Raw genomic sequence first — 22,716 nt, 5'->3', positions numbered from 1 at the left:
CCTACTGACTAATGCCCAACTGATTACAAAGAACTGAAAACCTTTGGATTTGGAGCTGGCACAAACAAAGAAAAACAGTTACCTCTGTGAGTCATTGTTGTGTAGAAGCAGTCTCTGGCAGGTATTGCATGGGGGTGGATGCCCTCTAGTGGCTGCAGGGGAGAGCAACAGTGCGGCTGGGGGCCTCTGCCTGTCACGTGTCGTCTGTTCGGAGGGCGGCTCTGTAGGGCAGAGTCACAGGAGTCCGAGTTGTTTGGGTCCTCACCGAGAGAGCAGGCCCTGGAGCAGAAGATCAGTCCACCCCGGGGCAAGAAGGGCCGTCCTAACAGCGGCAGCCTGCAGCGGGCACAGCAGAAGCACCCCTCCACCGCGTGCCAGTGCTGCCCCTCAAATGTCATCTGGCCCTGGTCGATACCTGGAGGAAGTAATTAAACAGTCAGAAACTACAGAGGCATGAATAGTGTTTGGGCAAGAGGCAAGTAATATTACAAACTGGCCAGTGAGGAGCAGTATTTGTACCTATGTTTTCTCCACAGGTGTCGCAGTATTCTGCATACATCGACTCGTAGCAGGAGCAGCAGTACGGACGACTCTCTCTCATGATGTAGCGCTGGCCTCCGAGCGCAGCTTCACACTCGAAACAACAGAAGTGCTTCATGTGCCAGTATCTGCCTTCCGCCTCCGTGCACTCGTCTGCCAGAATAATCTAGGGCCGGAAAGTTATCATAAAGTGAGAAAGTTAATTGAATTCATTTAAGATCAAATCCAGATAATATGAAAGCTGTAACTGTGTTGCCCTAAGGTGTCAAGCTTGTAGAGACAGCTTTGTTTTTGTGATAAAAATGCTGGTTTGATATTTGCCAGTTGCCTTTGTAGGTCAGTTGAGCCAAATCCATTACTAAACAATGTCAACTAATCTCTAGTCACACAGAGGCCATTCATATGATGAGCTGTGCAGATAGAATCAGAAGATAATATCCACTACACAGCGCAAAGGGCAGGATCCCAATAAATCATATGAAATCATCATAATTCATAATATGCCTAGATATTATAAATGGTATGTGTCTTAATTTATATAGTGCTTTTTCAGCCTAAAGTGAGCACTCAAAGTAAAATTCCCCCAAATGCCCGATGTAATGAAGATTATTGTGTGGGCAAACGTCATGTGCTTATGGAGACCTTATTGAGGCAGAGGCATTACCTCGTCACAGGCCTGGCAGCGAGGCTTGAGCCTCTCTGCGTGGTGCCGGCCACAGTATATCTGTCCGTCCTGGTAGAAGTAGATCAGGTCGACCAGCAGCTCACTGCAGGAGGCGCATTGGAAACACTGGGGGTGCCAACAGCAGCCCGATCCAGCCCGACTGGCAAATACAGCAATGTCCCCTCCACTGATCTGTCTGCCACACTGTAAAAACAGACGCAAGGGTGTGGTGCAGATGGAAAAGTGAGACATTGCATTCTGCAACACGTGTGTCGGCAGCACGCTGAATTATCATTAAAGTGTTGCCCCAGAGCTGTGCCTGTGCACACACGCAGCGAGGACCCTCCTGTTCCTCAGCTGGATTCATAGTAAATAATGTAACCGCATGCACTTGTTTATGTGTAACTATAACATGCAAACACAGTGGTACCTGATGGCAGATGCCTCCTGTCATAGTTACAGGGAACAGCCGGACCATCCCTCGCCCCAGATTGTCCCTTTTCCTCTGCTGACTGAAGGAACGCAGCTCCTTCTTCTCTGCATCGTCCAGCGAGTTACAGTACTGAGGCTGCAGAGACACCAAGTTCATGTAGTGCAACAATACAGTATATGACTCAAACTCTAGTGATAAAACTAATAACACTTATTAACAGTAACACATCGTGAAGTTACCTCACTGTCATGAGTGGGCAGCTGATGCAGCAGCTGTTTGATTCTGTACCTCTCTCCCGGACTGTTAACATAAGGCACTCTGTCCTCGGGGAGGCAGCTGAAGTATTGATACACCTGCACAGACGGGCACGTGTGGTCAGTTATGTCAGATTAAGGCACTTACTCCAAAACCTACTTGTACATTTCATTGTAAATCTGCCAAATGTGTGCATGCCTGTATACTGTATATATGAACATGAACTATGACATATTTTGCCAGTGCGGTGGTACCTGTTCAGGCTTGAGCCCCGGTGGGACCCAGGCGTACTCCTCAGAAGCGCAGCCCGAGTCGTCATCGGAGATGGAGTGCCTCTGGAAGTCTGATACAAGTTTTGTCATCATCTTCTCCAGCTGCCCCGGGACGGCCCGCACTGCATGCTCCTCTCGCACACACTTACAGTGCACGCAGATCTTTCTGTGGAGACACAGGAAAAACTTCACCTCTGGGCTCTCCTGGTGCTGCAGGTGATCAGGTGCATCCCCAACATTTACATTTGAATCTGGGCCAAAACTGAAATATTTGTTCTCTTTGGAAGATTTACTGATTTTACATTTAGAAAGGTTTAGTGCTGTCTGAGACACAGTAAATCAGTAAAACAGTTCAGCCAAACATATTTTTACAATTAAACCACATGCTAAAAATTACATTTCATCAACCGTTATTGGATTGTTATCAAGATTGGCTCATGATGAACATTTTGACATTTTGAATGAGGTCAATGGCAAAAGCAGGCAGTCAATCCCAGGGCAGTCCTCACTCCTCACTCCAGAGGGGGAGGTGAGAATGGGTGCAATAATCCCCCTGTCTCAATCTAATCTGTGCCGCGTAGGTCTGACTGTGGGACTGGAGATGGAGAGGGATCCACCCTTGTGCCAGTGAGAGGTATGTGCCAGGATCCACCAAGGCCAAAAGCTTCACGTCCAGCCTGTGTGTCAGAAGTCTCTGTTGTCATTGCGTAACAAGATGCCAGCTGGTGCATGTGGCTCAAGTTGAGAGGGCACAAAGCTGATTTACTTGAGCACACACACACCCCCTCCAACCAAAATGGTAAATTACAACAAAAACACAAGTACTGCTGCATGTTTCTTCATCTATTATACACATTCCACACTTATTGTTACAGTGTGACTTACTGTTTGAAGAATTAGTAACAATATAACACCTAACTGTATGGTGACTGGCTATTGGGGTCGAAAAAGTAGCAGTGTATTGTTAAAAAGCAGTGTTTTTTTTTGTTAAATCTTTTCATATAACTACTATAAAAATATGCTACACATTTTAGTTGTGTTTGATTTCCTTTATTAAATCTCCTCACAAAAACACTATTACTATTATTTACATCAGAAACGTGGGGTTTAGAGAGAATCCATTAATCCATCGATAAAAAGCCCTGTCTCATTAATATACACAAACTTTACAAATATACAGCGAGGGAACCCTTGTGGCTAAAATAAAAACTCCCCATCTCTCAGCTTTTCCACAGGAGGGACCAGTGGCTTGAAAAAAAACAATTATATTCTTTAAAACCAGGCTTTAAAGTTGTTTTTGTCACCCCCTTAGCATCCCATATTGCACTGCTCTTTCTGGAGTTGTGTTGAGCCACCAGGGGGAGAATACAGTGAGGCCAGTATCTTGCCATGACCCCAATTTTTCTTTGCGCCGGGCTCAACATTAACACATATGTCAAACCAAACATACTCTCTATGGTCACCTAGACATCAACAATAACTTAAAGGGACTATAAGGAGTTGAAAAATGTTAAAATGATGTATTTTCCTCCCCCTACATGTTCCAACCATGTCCTAATGTGTAGAATGGGCTCAGACCTGTTCACCACAACTGCCTCTGAAATCCTGCACTGTCCCTCAAGGAGCACGAACCTGCAGTTACAAACAAGACCTGAGGTGGCAGTAGTGAGCATAAAATGACCAACTTGCATCTAGGACAAACAGTTTGGCTTCCTGTAGTCAATGAAAAGAAGCAACATGGATTCGAGAAAAGTTATCAATCACATCTGAGAAAACACACGCCCACCGACCATGTTTTAAAGATATTTTTGTCAATATTTCCTATAATCATATAATATACAGTGTATGGGACTCATAACAGAGTAGGAGGACCCTGCCTGAGCGCTGGGACGGCCGCTCGCACCCTCTGCCCCGCTGTACGATAAAAGCATTTCTCACACATAAAGTCACTGGTGGGTGTTTGCCAACCACCTGCAACCGACAGTCATTGAGAGATGCCAAGGTGCCAATTAGAGGAAATACAGGCTGTGCACCCGAGCATTCAGGAAGCTTTTAAAAGTGCCCTGTTTGTGAAGCTTTGTATTTGTGAAGGACTACGAAGCTGAAATGAACACCAAATGTACAATTAAAGACTACAATAAGTACAATAAGAGACATTAATTGCTGGCTGTAGCAATAATAATAGTATGTAATGTAATAATAGCAAAATGATAGTTACTGCAGTATTAGGTCACCTGACTGAGACATACGTTTGCTTTATTGGAACGTACTGCGTCGACACATGTTGACAGCCATCGAATACTGCTTGTTTTGTCATTATGTGCAGCCTGTATTGTAAATGACAGTCGTTTATTTAAGAGACAATCATTGTAACAAAAAGTAGATTCCCTTTAAGCACCTCAACCTACCCAAGCCACAACAACGATTATTTTTTACAATTCAAAGCTAAGAAAAGGTATTAAGGGATTAAGCTTAGTCATGCCAGAGAAAAAGCTAAATAGTCATCGAGTATAATGTAGTTCAAACAAAATCTAAACACTCGATGAGGAGATTACGAGAAGACACAAAGAAAAACATCCACCGGTTCACGCAAACAAGAGGCGACACGCACACAATGACTCTAAGTGCAGATAATGACGACCGTTTTGTTTTGCGCTTATGTAAGAACACCTGAAAACAGCGGAGGCGACGATGTAAACAAAGTGCGGACTCGCTTTGACATGTGGACAAGAAATTACTGTTTCAGATTAAGACTAAAGATGTCAAAAGTGATTGGTTTCACAATAAAACACAGTGATTATAGATGCCACAACCATTAAGATTTTAGAGTGTTTGATACAATATGAACTTTAAATATCTACTACATGCAAAGAGCTTTTAGAGTCAGAAGGAATTGATTTGATAAAACTAGTCACATAATATAATAGTGCCATTGGACAGATTAAAAGATAAACAGCATTTTAATACTGTTTTCTAATAAAGTTAAAATATATGATGTTTGAGATTGTTTTTCACTTTATCCTGAGTATATTTTATGAGTTTTAACTGAGCGCATTGTCTCCAGTTTTCCTCGACTTTACCCAAATCTAAAAGCCACACTGTTGACTGGAGAGCAACAGTACAGCGGCTCATTTGAAAGAAAACTGATTGTTGCTTTTTTTGTTGCGTTTTCTGGCTCGTTTCCGCCGCTCTTTCGTCACTTTTTTGTTGTGTTATTGTTGCTTTTCTGGCACGTTTTTGTCGTTGCTGCTTTGTTGTTGTTTTACTTTCTGTAAACTGGAGAAATTGTGCTCGGTTCAGGTGGGGGTTAAGAGATGAATCACTTTCTTAATAGTAATTGGCAGCACTCTTGAAGGTAAATTACACAATAGTACATGTTAAATGTATTCTACACCACCATGATTACATTGTACCTAAAAAAAATAGTACAACGTAATCTGCTTTGTAAAAATCTGTAACAGGGCTGGGCGATATATCAATATATTTTTTTTAAAAGATATGGAATTAGATCATATCGTGTATGTCAGGATATTCCAAATTCAGAAGGGAACAAAAAGAAACAGGTAATCTCAAGCTGAAAAAATAATGATTAAACTTAAACTGAGCACTTTATTTTGTCATCTCTTTATATATAAATGCTGTTCTATTTTATTTTCAAGGCTATTTATATTTAAGATATTGTTTTAATTAAATGTGCACCTTATGGAGCTTTGTTACACAGTGTTTATGTTTACGTTTTATAATGAGTTTTCAATAAAACTACTCGTATTTGGCTTTGACTTTGACTTAACATTTCATTTCACTGCTCTCACTTTGGAGAAACAATATCAGGATATAAAACATACATCGACATTCAACTAAAATATATCGGGATATGACTCTTGGTCCATATCGCCCAGCCCTAATCTGTAATAACTTCTGTAGAACATACACAATGGAATAATGTGTATTGTATGTACACAATGTAATAAGACAGCGTTAGGATTAGGGTTAGTTATGCCTTATTACATTATGTACCCCCAAACTACAGATACACATTATTCCATCATGTACAGTATGTAACACATAAGTTATTACACATTGTTACATAACACATTACATTGTACTAAATTTGGCAGGTACAATGTATAAAGAGTCGTCTAAGAGTGTCACTAAGTAGTATTTGTATCTTAAAATCTAAACGCTTCTTCCCATAATAATTGTTACAAAAAATATACATTATATCTCACTCTCATGACAAACACATATGTACAAATGACTGTTTAAATGAGTCCCATCGTTTTACGTACCTGCGACGATTGATGTTGCTCAAAGTCCTATTCTTCTCTTTGCCAAAGCCTAATTCTCTGTGCTGATCTTGCTCCCTGTGGCCACTTTCTCGTGCCTCTTATAAGTCCCACCTCCTCCACACTATCAGGGGGCTCCGACGCGCCCCCGACAGCCGAATTACTACACGCACAACCCATGCAGCTGAACTAAAGACGCCTTCATCTGTGACTGGGTCCGCAGCAGATGGGATGATTTGATGCAGATATTAATCATAGAAGCAAATGGTGCTGATTTGGAGCCTATGAGCCACATGCAAAGTGTTTGTCATCATCGTGAGCATGTGTGGCCACCAAATAATACATTTGTCAGTTCACAATGTACTCTGAGGATTAGTATCACAAAAGATTAGATCATTGAAAGGATTGTTAAAATCAATTCCCCACCCGCCTTATCTTGTCTCTTTCTTGTCTGGTTTTTGTAGCTTTTTGCCATTTTTTTCCCCCTTGCTTTATGGCGCTTTTTTGTTGTGTTTTCGTCACGGTATTGTCGCTTTTTATTGTGTTATTGTTGCTTTTCCGGCAAGTTTTTCTTGCTCCTTTGTCTGTCGTTGTATCCTCGTTTTTCTCACTGTTTTGACGCTTTGTTCAAGAAGCTTTTAGATCTGGGCCAAATGTTTTTCCATACTGAGATATGTTCTTACCTGAGATTAGACGAGTTGATGCGCACCTGTCTGGTCTTTGTGCGTGCGCTCAGCCACGCAAAAAGACCATAGATGTTGTTAGCATTTGGCCTCTCCCAGGATATTCCTACAGCTACAAACGGGGGTGAACTTGGAAGCTACCACGCTCTTACACGGGCACAGAGGCCAGACAGGTACGCATCAACTCGTCTAAGCTCAGGTAAGAACAGATCTCAGTATGGAAAACGGTGGCCTGTTCCTTTAAGAGGTTAATGAGAACCGATTGTTGATTAGAAGCGAAAAATTGGATAGATTAACTTGTTTATTAGGTTTATCAAATCAGTCAATTCAAAATCATAGTCAGGACTAAAAGTGGGCCCGTATTTCTTAGCAATAATAATCTTGTGTGTGTCTAACCACTGAACACGAAAAGTTACAACACAAACCACATTTTTTGAAATATAGGTCAAGACTATAGTGTCTGTGTCCCAGCATAATGGCCCAAGTTAATTTTTGGTGAAATGGAGATTCTACTCTTCTCATCGGTCAATATCCCAAGAAAAGTTGTTACAACCAAAATACAAATCTTCTGTCTGAGCCAATGATTCTCAGCTGACACTGCATGGAAACACAACAGGAATCTGTTAAAAATCATGTTAATGGGTCCTTTTGATCTTGATTTCAGTATTGCGATGCTTGTTCAACAAAAAATTCAATAAATGTTTTATAAAATATATGGCAATTTTTTTTATTTGGGTCACGGCTTGTCACCGTAGGGTAACTGTGGGTCCTGAAGCTATACCACTTGAGCAAATACAACTTGTTTTTCTTTCTCATTTAAAACATGCTAGAAGGATGACAATAGGGATGCGACATTTAAGTAAAACAATGGTGTTTATAGTCTTGACAAAACTGCGGAAAAACCCTCTCCTTAAACATCATTTTAAGTGAATACACTGTTTTCAAATGGCAGTTCCACAGTGAGAATATCACTAATATTAATGAACAGATTCAACCTTTGTTCTTTTGATAGATATTTCTTACAAGGACACTAGGATCAGGATACAGGATACAGGCTCCTGCCCACATATGAGGTTGTAACATCATTATCGCGCATGAAATTCTTTCCAAATACTGACAGTGTTTGCCTTGTGCTGGGTTTTGAGGACACTTGTCTGTAACATATGGCTTTTCCATAGGTCATACATAGCGTCTGGGATTATCCTACTGCTGCGATAATAATCAATATCTCCAAAGGGATATGGCATTAGATTCTGCCCCGAAAGCAGATGGGCTCTGCTCCCCATCTCTAATTAGTCGCTGAGTAATAGCAGCAATGGCTACGACCAACTCTTCTGAAACTGGTCGGGGACGCGGGGGTCAGAACTAACTCGATTCAGACCCTGCTGGCAGCGGAAGCCCCATCTGCCCTCACCTCACTTTGAAATCTGTTTGAAGGAGAGTGAAACAAAGATGGATGACTTCTGCAGCACTTAGCCGTGCGGAGGGTGTTAGCCTAAATTCGTTTTTGAAGAAGATACAATTTATAAACAAGACTCCAGGGTTTTCAAATAATGAGGACCATAAATCACAATCACTTAGCTGGTACTAAAGAGCAATACATCCTGACATGTTTCCAGACCATTAGCATTAGCAGCAGAGATGTCAGTGTCAGATAGGATGAGTTATGATTTTCACAAAGCAATGAAAAAAACAGATACTTTTACAAACATTGTCTATTGTCTAAATCAGTGCTTCTCAAACTTGGTCCGGGTACCACGGATGGCTCGCAGCTGCTTCAGGTACTCAGGTTGTTCAGATATACCTGTAGTCTTTGTTTTTTTAGAGGTTATTTTCCTCATGTTTTTGACTTTTGAGTCTGACATGGTTCAGATCTGATGGAAATCACTTAGACATTTTATAGTAGAAAAAGTTTGAGTAGCACAATTTTATTGAGCACATTTGTTTAAGGGAACAGGCAACCATTTTTCCATACTGAGATATGTTCTGACCTGAGCTTAGACGAGTTGATACGTACCTGTCTGGTCTTTGTGCGTGCCCTCAGTCACACACAAAGACCAAAGATGTTGTTAGCATTTAGCCTCTCCCAGCATATTCCTATAGCTCCAAACAAAGGGAAGTTAGAAGCGACCAAGCTCTTCCGCGTTTTACCTATTTACACCTTAGGAGCTCTTCGACGTCTCTGCAGTAATATCTTCAGAATTCTTATTATTGCGCATGTAAACGTATTTAAAGGGGTTAGATGCAAGTTTATGATTTTATACTCACTACTGCCACCTCAGGACTTATATGTAACTGCAGCTTCTATAATAAGCTCGTGCATGACGGCACTTCAGACCCGAATTAACACCTTTTTGAGTGACAGTGCAGGATTTTAGAGGCAGTTTTGGCTCATAGGTCTGGGCTCATTCTACACATTAGGACATGGCTGGAACATGTAGGGGGAGGAAAATACATTATTTTAACATTTTTACACTCCGTATAGTCCCTTCAAATAGGGGAAACGTGGAAGAGCTTGGTCGCTTCTAACTTCACCCCCGTTTGGCCCCATAGAGGGGAGGAGGAGAGGTTAAATGCTAACAATATCTTCAGGTACGCATCAACTCGTCTAAGCTCAGGTAAGAACATATCTCCGTATGCAAAAAACGGTGGCCTGTTCCTTTAAGTTAAGTTCTGTGGGGCGACTCCCACCAAAGATGTCACTTGCACGATGTGGAAAATATATGGCAGCCAATCACTCAGAGTTACGAACTTTGATATCAGGGACGTCAAGTTCAGCTTTTTCTTATCTATCTACTACAGTGGTTCAAAACCTTTATGTATAGTGGACGTCTACCTCGAGAGTGTTGTCGAATATTTGTGATCAACAAAAATGACTTTGTTTTATTAATAAATCGGCAGTGTTGTTGTGTTCAAATAAAGCACAACACTCACATTCATCATGTTACAGTAAAAATAACACTTAAACAGGTTTTCCTTTGACAAACCAAAAAAAACAAACATATTTTAACATATATTTTCAAATAGAATGCATGAGTGCTTGAATCTATAGTATAAGTATTTGTGAAACTTAGGGTCATAGGGTGGCACCTATTCCATAAACTGGATGAATCTAAAATGGATTAATGATATTCTTGGTGCATTATTCTGCCTAAACGTAAATGTGTTTGTCTTTATAATGCACACAGTTGCTCAAATAAAACAAATGAATGAATATATTTCTAATCTGCAGGCGCTGAAATGACCTTGCAATTTCTGTTGAGCCGTAACATTGTGTAAATATGACACAGATTAGACCTACTATAAACAAGAGGCGTCGTGGTGTGGCTCTGGGTACGGCACATATGTTTTAAATTACACCTAACTTCCAAGCTTTTGTCTTGACCTGAATAGAGGGAGCACAATGAATAAGCCAAAAGATACTATTACACTTGTCTGGCGTGGCCTGTTTTATTCTATCTTGAGCTTCCCTCGGAGGTCCCATCTTCCTTTGCTCAACGATACGGCGGAAAAACACAACTGTCTTGAATTCGCAATAACAAGAACCATTTTAGTAAACCGTATTGACATAGTATCCTGAGCTGAAACTGAAATGGAAAGCTTCATCGTGACACAATTAAGATCTAAATTTAGCACTAAATCAGGACCGAAACAAAGCTAAATTAGCCTTGTTTGTTTGTAAATGACTAACCGAGTGGCTGTGCAAAAGCAGGTGCTTCTGGGATCTTACTCACAGCAGATCATTTCTCACATTTTTGGTGAAGATCCAATCCCTGATGCGTGTTTGTAATGCGTCACTCAGTGTGGAGGACTCGCTCAAATATCTCGTGTTACTGGAGAGGATACAATGAGAGTTTAAACCACCAATCAGAACCCGCGGAGATAGCTTTACACGTTTGCATAGAAATGTTAATACTATAAAAACAGTGAGTGGGGTGGGAACCAGGGCCGCAGCTCGGGGGGGGGGACTGTGAGGGTCCACATTCGGACACACTGCGCTCTCAGTCAGATAAACACTGGAATAGTCACCCATATCTCCAAAACTGGTGATTTTTGTCACTTTTCAGCACTTTTTTGTCATGTTTTTGTCCATTTTTGTTGCGTTTTTGCTATTCTGGAGAAAGTCTGCTTGGTTAAGGCGGGGGTTAAGAGTTTAAGAAGCATCATGCACTTATTTGGATCAGAAAAAACCCATATTGGCCGACCTCTAATAGGCACATTTACATCACTAACTTTGTAGATGTCCATATTACCCTTTAAAGGGGGGGGTATTATGCTAAATTTCAAGCTTTGCATCATGTTATTATGTCATTCCCTCATTAAAAAAATGCCTGAAGTGTTGCCTTGGCACATTAACGTATTTTTGAGTAATCTGTACAAACTCTGATGGCAGCCATTTTAGGGATAGGTTTGCCTGAGTCCTCCTAGGAACGCCCCCACCTCCTGGAGACGCCTCCGAGCTTTCGTCACCAGCCGAGTAACCAACCACTGCTCCTCAGCAGAACCCCCTCCCCACTGATGCCACAGACAGCGTGTGGAGGGGGCGTGTCTGAAAGGGTCAGAGGTTCTTAAAGAGACAGAGGCCTATTTCAAGACATTCGCTACAGCCATTTTGAGAGAGCAATTTTATACAAGGCAGTTATTTTAATTTACTGCATTTACAGACCAACAGAAGGTTTGGTCATCATTGTAGTGTGCTATAGACTGGTGTGGTATGTGATTGAAAAAAACATAATACCCCCTCTTTAAATAAATAAATAGAATAGAATAACAGCTTGTAATCTGTCTGACCAACCTAGTAAGTTAGAAATAAATGACCACGCATTTTTGTAATTGACTCTGTAAGGGAGAAAAAAACGTAAATCTAAGTCAGATGGAATGCCTCAGTAATGGATAATGCAGCAGCTTTTATTGAGATTACAAATTGGCCCCACTCTTTTTGAGTCCTCAATAAAAAACTGAAATGCCTATTTAAATCATCTTTGTGAATGTATTTTTAGGTAGGAAAGATCTGGTCTGGAAAAGTGATGAAAAAAGCAGCTTGTGGAAACGGGAGGGAGTGGTCCATGGGGTTTACTATCACAGCAGTGAAGCTTAACCCTATTAGTGATTGACAGGATTAAACCCAAGGACCTCACCAGCTGGAAATACACTACAGGGAGTTAGATAAAACTGAGGCGGAAAGACGAATCGTTTTAGTCCCCAAAAACTAAAGATTGAAAAAAAAAAAAAGTACATGTTAAAATTAAAAAGTTACAAGCTGGTGTAACACTCTGGATAACTATGAAATGAGGCCCTATGTCAAAAATTCTGAAATATCCCTTTAAAACCTTAATAAAGACATCTAGAGGAAAACCTTATCTATTCTAAATGCAGATAATATAAGACCAAATTGTTTTAGAAATGGAGAAATCAGAAGACAAATATAACGTTATGGTAGTTTAATGAGAACAACCCGGATGAGATGTTTTCCTTCTCAACGTTATTAAATGCCTTGTGTCCACTCACATTGTGGTGGGGGTCTACTCTGTCCTAATGGCGTCCATAAGCCTTTGACTGCTCGCATCTGCAGCTCATCTGCTGGGTCATGTTTGTTGTTCGTAATGTATATCTGCACTCATCCACCAAACAAACCGCAGTAAGCTGATTTCCAGAGCTAATGACTTTCTCCGCGTGGTTTCCTTATGCCATTATTGTATCAGTGAGGCCAAACCACAGCGGTCAGTAACAATGTGGCACCTCCTGCATGAGCTGTTTGCTTTTTTTAACCTCTTGTCCCCATGAACCGAGCATATTTTCTCCAGTTTGGCATTACCCAAAACTAAAAGCAAAAAAGTGACAAAAAAGCAACAAAAACACACGACTAAAGAGAAAAAAAAAAAAAAAAAGTGACAGAACATTAGCCTGGCTAACACCAGACTAAAATCACAAGTGATATTTAGTCTGGGGGTCATTAATTCATTTTCTCGTAGCAGAGGTGTGGTTTACAATCGTCCATAGCCGTTTATTGGGCGCCACTGCACGTAGCCACAGCCAATCGTATCATCGTATCCGATGACGTATGACGTACCCGCTGTAAACTTTCGAGCTAAACTATTTAGAACACAGCCTAAAGCTTGATCGAAAAATAGCGTTGTGTCTGCTGCTGTCATGTTTGATCCGTAAATAAACTTTTTTATTTTTTATCCGTAAATAAACTACAAGCTTCCATATATCGAATAGCTCGTCATCATCTTGCCGTCCCTCCTCGTTCTGTGATTGGTTCCCAAATCCATGCGAAAATTTTGAAAATCTCCCATCGGCGCCAAAACTAATATACATGTCAATAAATCTTCCTAATCGCTGCTTTTGTCTGTTTGAGTCTATCCAGGTTTAAATGAATGCAGCAAAAGAGCTGCAAAAATGTGCGCCAAAAACACGACTAGTGATGAAAAAGCAACACAAAAAAATCAACCAGAAAGCCACGAAAGAGTGATACAAAGGTGACAAAAAATGCGATCAAAAAGTGATCAAAACACGACAAAAACGCTTTAAAGAAATACTCTCACTGTTGTAGGTCTTAGCTTTCAAATGACGCATCACACTGGCCGATAGGCTGTAAGAAGCTTTAAGATTTGTCAAGGTGTGGGTTAAGAGGTTAACTTTAACATTGTAGCTATGAACTTATTTAAACACAGTGAAAATGAAAGGCTATGTTAAATAAATAATAAAAGTTGATGTTAAACAGTACAATATCAACTAAGTCAAAAATCGAAACCGAAGCAAACTGCTAATCTAGTGAATTGTCGCATCCCAAAAAGACACACATTTTCCTCAACTCAGCAGAGTTCACCACCAGTAACTGAAAAGTGTCAACAAACAATGTGGGATCAACATTTCCTGCCGAGGCGATGGGTGTCAGCGCGAAAGAGCAGAGAGAGAAAGTGGCTCTTACCTCCAGCCGTGCACTTTGAACCCCGGGCACTGGTCTCCACAGCGCATACAGGGCTGCCCACTGTCCGGGTCCTCTTCCTCCTACACAAAAAAACAAACATCAGCACCTCCTTCACACAAAGATCCAGCTTCACAACCACAGACGTACATGATGTGACGGACAAAAGCAGAGAGACATTGCATTTCGTCGAGCGGGACAAGCTGGAATGTTCAACAATCCCACATCTGAGCCAACAGTCGGCAGATTTACAGTGGATTAGTATTGATGCCTAGAAACAATTTATATAAATCCCTGCATTATGATAACATCACAGTGCAACAGTGTCTAGCTGGTGTCAGAGTTAAGGACAGGGCAATGGCTTTCTGAAGCTTTGGTAGGACTGAAAGAACAGATATAAAATCATCAATTAGCAAATCACGCAAAGGCTACAATGCTACGAATATACTGTACATGTTACGGTAGTTATTTGACCTTTATTTAACCAGGAAGTAAAAAATATATATATTTTATTGAAGGAAATCCTGGTACTGAGGCAGAAAATGTTACACCCTGGCCTACATAATAATAACAACATCCCAGTGTCCAGTACGTGTTTATTTTACTAACCTTGTAGATAAAGTAATGTAATGTAATATATAATGTGCTAAATTGTGGGTTATAAACCTGCATTTGGGCACTCAACTTTTTTTTTTTACTTAAATGAATGTGTGTGTGAGAAAGGAACATAGACAGTGAATTAAGAATGGACGTATTGTGGCCTCCTTCTTCCTGAAGCTGTGAGGAAATGGCAGCTGGCTCCAGACGTTCCTGTGACTCTTATGGACTTCACTCTGACACGTTTAAGTCATTATTGAACACAGGCATGTCATTCTTATCTCTACGTGTCTGTCTAACATCATACACATATTTTTCCTAGCACTCTATTTTAAATGATGGAACTGGCTCCAAAAACCCAACCAAAAAGCTAGCTTGAACGAGCTTCAGTTAGCCCTCGCTGAACGCTATAGAAGAAGCCACACGCCCTCAGTCCATTCTTATTTTACAGTCTATTGTAAGGAAGCCTCTTTAAAGCATTTCTTATGTTGTGTGATGCTCCCTCTGCTGGCAGTAGGGGGAGATTAAGCACGCTAAACCATTTTTAGCCAATGGCATGCTAACAAACAAATGACGTCATGAGAAACATTGCTCAGTGATCCAGTAATGGATGTCCGGAAAATGCTGAGGACACCTCCACGTTTGATACAATCCAGGAAAAACAGACCAGAGAACTTTCAGAAGTAGAAATAGAAATGACCAAAGTGAAATGGATTACAAAAACATACAGCATGAAGCAAAATTATTCTACAGGGCATGTTTTTGATGAAGGAGTGGTTAGAAGCTCATATTTTGCGTGATTTCTACTTGACTTTCACTCCAACGCTTCTGTTTCTAATCTAATCCACAGTGAGGTCATCAGTACCAATAGAAATGACTCCCAGACTTATTAGAACATAAAACTTTGGCTTTTGCAAAAGTGCTGAGCGGTGCATTCGAGTTGGCCAGCAGCAATTGCACAGCTTAGCACAAAAGCCTTGACGTTACAGCTCACCTCCTGTTGTGTGCGCCGCTGCATGTGTCTATGTGTGTGTTGCTGTGTGTGGACGTGTGTGTGGACGTGTGTGTGGATGTGTGTGTGGACGTGTGTGTGGATGTGTGTGTGGACGTGTGTGTGGACGTGAGTGTGGATGTGTGTGTGGATGTGTGTGTGGGTGTGTGTGTGTGGACGTGGGCCACTTTTAGAGATGAGAGGAAGGAAGCAGACACAGGATGGGAGCTGCACCCCTTCCCTCTGTAGCCGCTCACTCTCTCCTCTTCCATAAATCCCAAGCTGCTTCCATAGCATTTGGGAAAAGGACACTGCAAATCACGTAATCTGCTGTATTATAGGGTATGATGCTGCAAAAAACAATGATAATAATTGGCTAAAGAAAAAAATGGGACAAACACTAGTGACTTACACAAAATGCCACATGCTTTAAGAATACTCAAACTAAGAGAACAAATCATCAATAATAAGACAGTTGTACATCTGAGGACAGTCTTTCAGGATGCAGGATGTCTTTCGATGACACTTGGAGGCGACTTTCTATTAGAGAGCGCAATACTAGCACTCAGAACAGAAGCTATACATTTAAAAGTGGTGTCACTTTAAAACAACCGAGTCGTCACCGTCCTGGAATGCTGCCTTTCAATCCAAGTAGCAAAGTGTGGATGCTTTTATCTTTGTGCTTTTGAGAATTGTGTTTCATACATTTTACCTGGTGCTTCTCCTTGTTGAAAATGTATTTGTTATTCATAGGCCTGTCACGATAATTACTGTATCGGCTTATCGTCCAATAAATGACAGAAAAACTATATATTTTTATGGTCAGTAATTATCGTTCGTGCATTTCTGTACATTATTATTCAATATTTTAATACTATTTTTGTTATATTTGAGTTTCATGTTAATTGTGAATATAAGTTTATGTCACTACAAACTTTAAAAACAAGGTATTACAGAGATCTCCATGCTTTAAGTTGGTCTCTGTGGCATCAAGTGGTTTTCAATCGTTTAGTTTATCGCAATATTTTCCTGCCTCAATATATGGAACTTCAGATTTAGTTATCGTGACAGGCCTAGTTATTCATTCACAATTATTAAGAAATAACACATTTCCTGACTATAATTATTAACAGGTTAATGTGAACAGTATGGGTCAAAAGTTTGGAAACACTTTTTATGTGTTGTTTTTTCCTTATTTTTAACACTATTTACCTTGTGTGATTCTCAATGAAGGCATCAAACTAAGAATGTTGCACATCCCCGTCAAAAAAAAAGTGTGCCTGATCAAAAGAGAAACAATGACGACATGATCAAAAAAATATCTGCTCATTTGAAATCTAAGACCTACAAAAGTGAGCGTAACTTTTTTTGTCACGCTGTCTCTGCGTTTTTTTGACACTTTTTGCGGCATTTTTTGTTGCTTTTTCAACCCTTTTTTCATTGTTTTTTTGTCATGTTTTTGCCACGTTTTCATCCTGTTTTCGTCACGCTTTTGTCACGGCTTTACTGGCACGTTTTCTGTCACTTTTTTGTTGTGTTTTTGTCACTTTTTGTGTTTTTTTTTTGCTGTTTTTTCATCCTTGTTTTTTGTCACTTTATTGTAGCGCTTTTTTCATTCCTTTTTTGCCATGTTTTAGTCACTTGTTGCTTTTTTGTTTGTTTGTTTGTTTTGAGATCTGGGTGAGCCTAAACTGGAGAAAATGTGCTCGGTTCAGGTGGGGGTTTAGAGGTAAAACAAAACAACAAAAAAAGGTTCCCAACTTTTGACTGGTCGTGTAAATAATATGGGCGTATATTGGCTAATGTTCAAAAGGGGCAGAAAAACAACCATGTATTGCGATTCACGAGTGCTACATCCAATAAGCAAAGCAGGTTGGGCCTTGTTAGTATCAGGATCGGGGACTGAGGGACTATTGGGTGCCAAGGTGAGTGGTTTGTGGTCGGGTCAGAGCCTGGCACCCGTGGTGATGCGTGCAGCTTCCCACCGTTGAAGTAAATAAATAATTCCTGAAATGTGAGCGTCTGTAGAAGCGCTATAGAAGACTAATGCGTTATTATTATTATTACATAGCAGGACACATCTTTAAAGAACAGCCGAATGCTCCGTCTCTCTTTGATCCCTCTGTGCTGCCATGCCATGCCTTTCCAAAACACCACCAGTGCCAATAATGTACGCCTGCGCAAGCACATAAAGTTTGATGAGCGAGGCAATAAAACTCAGATATGTGATTCAGGGAGATGCAACCTGTGCATACCTGCTCAGCGTCGATTTGAGGTTTTTTTTTATTTTTTAATCACGCCTTTAAACTATGGCTCTGACTCCGAGCAAGATCACAATCATTCACACACTCCACTAAACTCCACATTAGTTAATACTGACTAACTGGAGTTTATTTTGCACTTTGTATGATTTATTGACTTGGAAAATGTCTGTCCTTTTTCAGATTTCCGATGCTTGAAATGGGACAAAATCGAAAAAAAGAGTCAGAAACCCAGTGGCGTGGGTTTGGGCACTCTGGCCAAACTTTTGCATGCTGATAAGTAAATCTAAACTGAAGGCATAATCTCCTGCATTCAACCTTGTAGAGTTCAAGGCTTTTTTCCCACACAGACTTCTATCCAACTTCCATTAAGTCACTCCTTTTAGTTTATTTTTCTTATCTATAGGTCGTAAGGTGGGCAAACATTGAACTGCTTTATAGGAGAGCCAATGTACAAAGCTTTAGGACCGTAACCGTGTGATTTATCTTTCTTTTTTTCATATATACTGTAGTGTAGGCTGTAGGAATAATTGATAAGGCGGTTTCAGGGCGGAGACGCTATTCTGTTTTATAGGAACCTGAACTTGTTAGTCGAGAATATTCACCCACGAACATGCAGCGATAATTTACGTCCCGAGGAGTTTAAACGCCTCACGGTCTGACACAACAGAACACAGGCGTGCTCTTGGCGCCAGTCTGCATCGCACTGTTTAGGTTCAACTTTAATTTATTCCAGGCTTCACATACTGTCTGTCTGATTATTTACAATGTAGTTATGAAATAGGACAGAAGCGATAAGGTAAGAAAGCGATTTGCAATGTTATGCCGGAGACTCAATGTTTTTAAATCCCAATAAACTCAGTTGCATTTGTAATTCAATCTCAGGCCAGTTCATTTAGTTCAGACCTTGTTAAGCGTTGTGTTGCTCCTGGTTAAAACCTGCAGCTGGGGAAGCCACATCAGGGCCAAGTCCAGCCCCCAAACATACTGTACATCAGGGGTAGGCAACGTCAGGCCCGGGGGCCAAATCCGGCCCTCCAGCACAGAACCTCTGGCCCTCAAAGTGATTTTGAGAAACATTATGATACAAATCAGAAAGTACTTTAACATTTTTAAGGTTAAATGGGAGAAATACTGTCAGTACACCCAATTAGGTCATATCATGTACAACTCTGGCATTTGGAGAAAGTGCACTGGAAAAAAATAAGTAAAAAATAATAGAAGAAATGACAGAGACCTACTTGAACTAAGAGATTCAATCTAAGGTTTGAGGAGATTTGGTCGGGTCTTAGATCAGATAAAACATCTTATCGCCAATGGAACAAGTCATTATTCTCTTAACTCAGATTATATTGTATAATTTCAAGTGAAAAACAAATCTTTTTAAAAGTAAAAGTTCATTTGTCTGATTTCAAAGTGGGTTTCATGCCTGTCCCATTGGCATTAGCATTTGTATCTTTATCTTAGATTAGTCCAAACAGACTCAAATTCAACATAAATAACCTCTAATCAAGCAATTTTAAGTCATTTATCTCATTTAAGATGGTATTTTTTCCAGTGTAGTGCTTTATTTTGGCCCTCAGTCATTTTACAATGAAAAAATTGGCCCTCTGTTAAGAAAACTTGCCTACCCCTGCTGTACATGCTCTGAGGAACATGACATAGCAAAGAACACTTGGTTAACTACTCTAAAATACAGAAAATGTCACCAATTCCACCAAAACTTAATCACTTTGATCTCCACAATGAATAATCTTAGTGTTTGGGCCAACATCATCAGCCCTCTAACTTTTGATCAGGAAAAGAAATTGGGCTGCCAACAAAGACGCTTTCCCACCCCTGTTCTCCTGATTTGATCATAAATTAGACACAGCTTAGATCAGTATGAGTAAAAAGCTCTTTTCTCAGGTCGTGCTCGGTGCAAAATGAGAGCCACTGTTTTAGTTTCTCACATGATCAGACCCTATTCAAGCAAAAGAGACAAAAGCGACTTAACTCACACAGACAACGACAGACAACGACGTATTCAGACGTATTCAAGTCACGCTAACCAGCTCACGTGTTTGGACAATGGGAGGAAGCTTTGAAGAGGCCTTTCAGTGCAGAGGGCATTCCCATGGTCCAACGTCAAAACCTACAGAGAGTTGATTTGCCGATACAGGTCGAACCCAGAACTTTAAAAAAAGGACTTAGATTAAACCAGGTTGACCAGGATTCATTCACAACCAAGAAATTGTATTTGGGAAGGGGAAAAAAAGCCTTTGTCGGATGCTAATATAGTGCCGTAAAAGACCTCTGAAGTGGCACAAGGTGACTGTTGTTTCCTTAGGATAAAGTCTGTGCTGTCATGACAACGAAAGCATTGAATAGCTGAAAAATACCAGTCAAAGCACTTTGTCCTTTCCTGTATGTTGATGTAATTTTTAATATTTGCAATAATGTTTAAAACCTCTTAACCCCCAACTTTAACGCAGCGCATTTCTCCAGTTCCGCTTTACCCAAATCTAAAAGCTGCTTACAGCCTATAGGCCAGTGTTACGCCTCATTTGTCACGTTTTCATCCTCATTTACGTCTCGTTTTTGATGCTATTTTGACGTTTTTTTTTCTGGAAGCTTTTAGGTTTGGGTAAAGCCTTGATTCCTGGATGATCCCTGGAGAAAATGCGCCTGTGCAGGTGGGGGTTACGGGAAAAACAGATGATCTAAAACAGCTTTTAACATTCATATTTTATAACGCTTTGTGAAACAAGCGAGTCGAATACTAAGCCCCAAACAGGCAAACAACATGAAGAAAAATCCTGCTGACGCCAAGAGCTTTTTATTTTCCCTCTTTTTGGTTGAGTATTGAAACAGCAGGATTCAGACCTTAGATTTAAAGCAATATAAAACAGATGGCTATATCCACGAGTTCACAAACAAACCCAGATACATGTGCATTTTTATTCTGAACACTTGAGCCCTTTTTAATCAACATTCCCAATCCACCCTCAGCTCCCGTCGACGCTGAAGACACAGAGTGAGGTGAGTCTGTGAGTTACTTGTGCATACTTGTGAGCACTTTCTTTTCAGCTTTCGAACAAGATAACGTCTCCTATTGTGCCCAAAATGAAGGATGTCTTGGGGAGTGGTGGGAGGAAATCGCTTCTCAATGAACTGTGCGTAAAGTCAATAACGCACGCTCGAGTTCCCATCGCACGCTCGCACTCGGACTTTTGGCATCTTTTGTTTTCAGAGCGCTGATGTGAGCACTGCTAAAAAGATACAGGATAATGAGCGATTTAGGGCTGCTGCAGTAAATCGTGCAGGTTGCCATAGGTTACATAAAGTCATAAAGAAATGCAGGGGAGACTTCTTTCAAGCGTCATGCCTATAAACTTGTTTAACCTCTAACCCCCCACTTTAATTGAGCGTATTTTCTCCAGTTTAGTTTTGCCCAAATCTAAAAGCTTCTCAACTGGAGCTTACAGACGAGGGCTGAAAGATATATCGATATCGAGATATGAACATTTAAGATATCAATATCGCAAAAGCAAAATATATCGTTATCGTATTGGTATTGAGATATGAACATTCAAAATATTAAAATCGAAAAAGCAAGATATAAACGATTTAGATTGATGATGATAGATGTCGGTCTATTTGTATGACGCTCTGCTTGGGTAGCACAGAAGCACAGAGTTCAACCAAATGCGTTTAGGTTGCATTTAATTAAAAGAGTGACTTTGATTTACATACAAAGCAGATGTAACAGTGCGCACGTATAGCATGTAATCCAGGTGAAATAATGTATGAAACAAACAAACGGTCAACAAAAAACTACGGCGACCCCGGCCCCCCTTTCTCTACTAACTGGTTTCATTCACAAAAAGAGATGAGCGCTTTAAAGGAATAGGCCACCGTTTTTACATACTGAGATATGTTCTTACCTAACCTTAGGTACAAAATGCAGCTGCACGACTGCTCTCAGGAGCATCACGATATGATCACATCACTCCTGTGCTTGCATCCCTTCATTGGCTCCCTGTTGGATTTAGAATAAATTTTAAAATCCTCTTGTTTGTTTTTAAATGACTAAATGGTTTAGCTCCACCTTATTTGTCAGAGTTGATATCTTTGCACAGTCCTGTCCGAGCTCTGAGGTCCGCTGATCAATATCTTTTAGACCATCCCAGGTCTAAGCGGAAGAGCAGAGGGGACAGAGCCTTCGCTGTAGCCGGCCCTAAATTGTGGAATTCTCTCCCTTTACACATTAGAACTGTAACATCTTTGGAGAGTTTCAAGCGCTCGCTGAAGACTCACTTTTTTGCACTGGCCTTCGGCACGAGCTGAGCTGAGCATTTTTCTCATGTTGATTTTATTATTCTATGTGTATTAAATGTTGATGTTTTATTTTATGTATCTGTACAGCACTTTGGGGCAGTGGCTGCTGTTTGTAAATGTGCTCTATAAATAAATTTGACCTTTGACCTTTAGACCAGTTAATATATCCCCGTCTGGTCTTTTTCCGTGCGCTCTGCCAGGCAAACGGAGCACATACGCAGCCTCTCCCACATGTCATATAGCTCCGAAAAAGCTCACGATAGAAGCTACCAAGCTCTTCCACGTGTTCCCTATTCAAATATAATTACGTGAAGTGTTTTCATGCGAAGTATATTTACACAGAAATGTAGCATGTCGATTTTATAAGCAGATAAAAAGGGGCACTATATTGTGAGGCGTAATGATACGAGGAGCAAAATGTCCGCGCAGTAACTCCTAAAGACTTCCCCCGATCACTTCCGTCAATAGAAGCTGCGTGACTTG

General features: G+C 40.6%; 1 protein-coding gene across 2 annotated transcripts in view; it reads right to left on the bottom strand.

The window, feature by feature from the left end:
• The window catches only part of prickle3 (prickle homolog 3), a 31,714-nt gene that overhangs the window by 3,679 nt on the left and 5,319 nt on the right, over positions 1 to 22,716 (bottom strand). Inside the window, exons 2-8 of one of the 2 annotated variants that reach the window (XM_079558473.1) lie at positions 14,068 to 14,147; positions 2,147 to 2,330; positions 1,877 to 1,990; positions 1,635 to 1,772; positions 1,205 to 1,408; positions 520 to 706; positions 83 to 415 (exon numbers count right to left, since the gene is read on the bottom strand). In XM_079558473.1, coding sequence (XP_079414599.1) covers positions 83 to 415; positions 520 to 706; positions 1,205 to 1,408; positions 1,635 to 1,772; positions 1,877 to 1,990; positions 2,147 to 2,330; positions 14,068 to 14,147 — 1,240 coding nt within the window. Of the gene's footprint in view, positions 1 to 82; positions 416 to 519; positions 707 to 1,204; positions 1,409 to 1,634; positions 1,773 to 1,876; positions 1,991 to 2,146; positions 2,331 to 6,453; positions 6,622 to 14,067; positions 14,148 to 22,716 lie in introns of those variants that run through there. The other variant, XM_079558474.1, reaches the window with a different exon arrangement.

Source organism: Gobius niger, assembly GCF_951799975.1.
Source record: "Gobius niger genome assembly, chromosome: 6".
NCBI classification, from domain to species: domain Eukaryota; kingdom Metazoa; phylum Chordata; class Actinopteri; order Gobiiformes; family Gobiidae; genus Gobius; species Gobius niger.
Note: the sequence above shows the minus strand (reverse complement) of the source record. Positions and strands in the feature narration are given on the sequence as shown.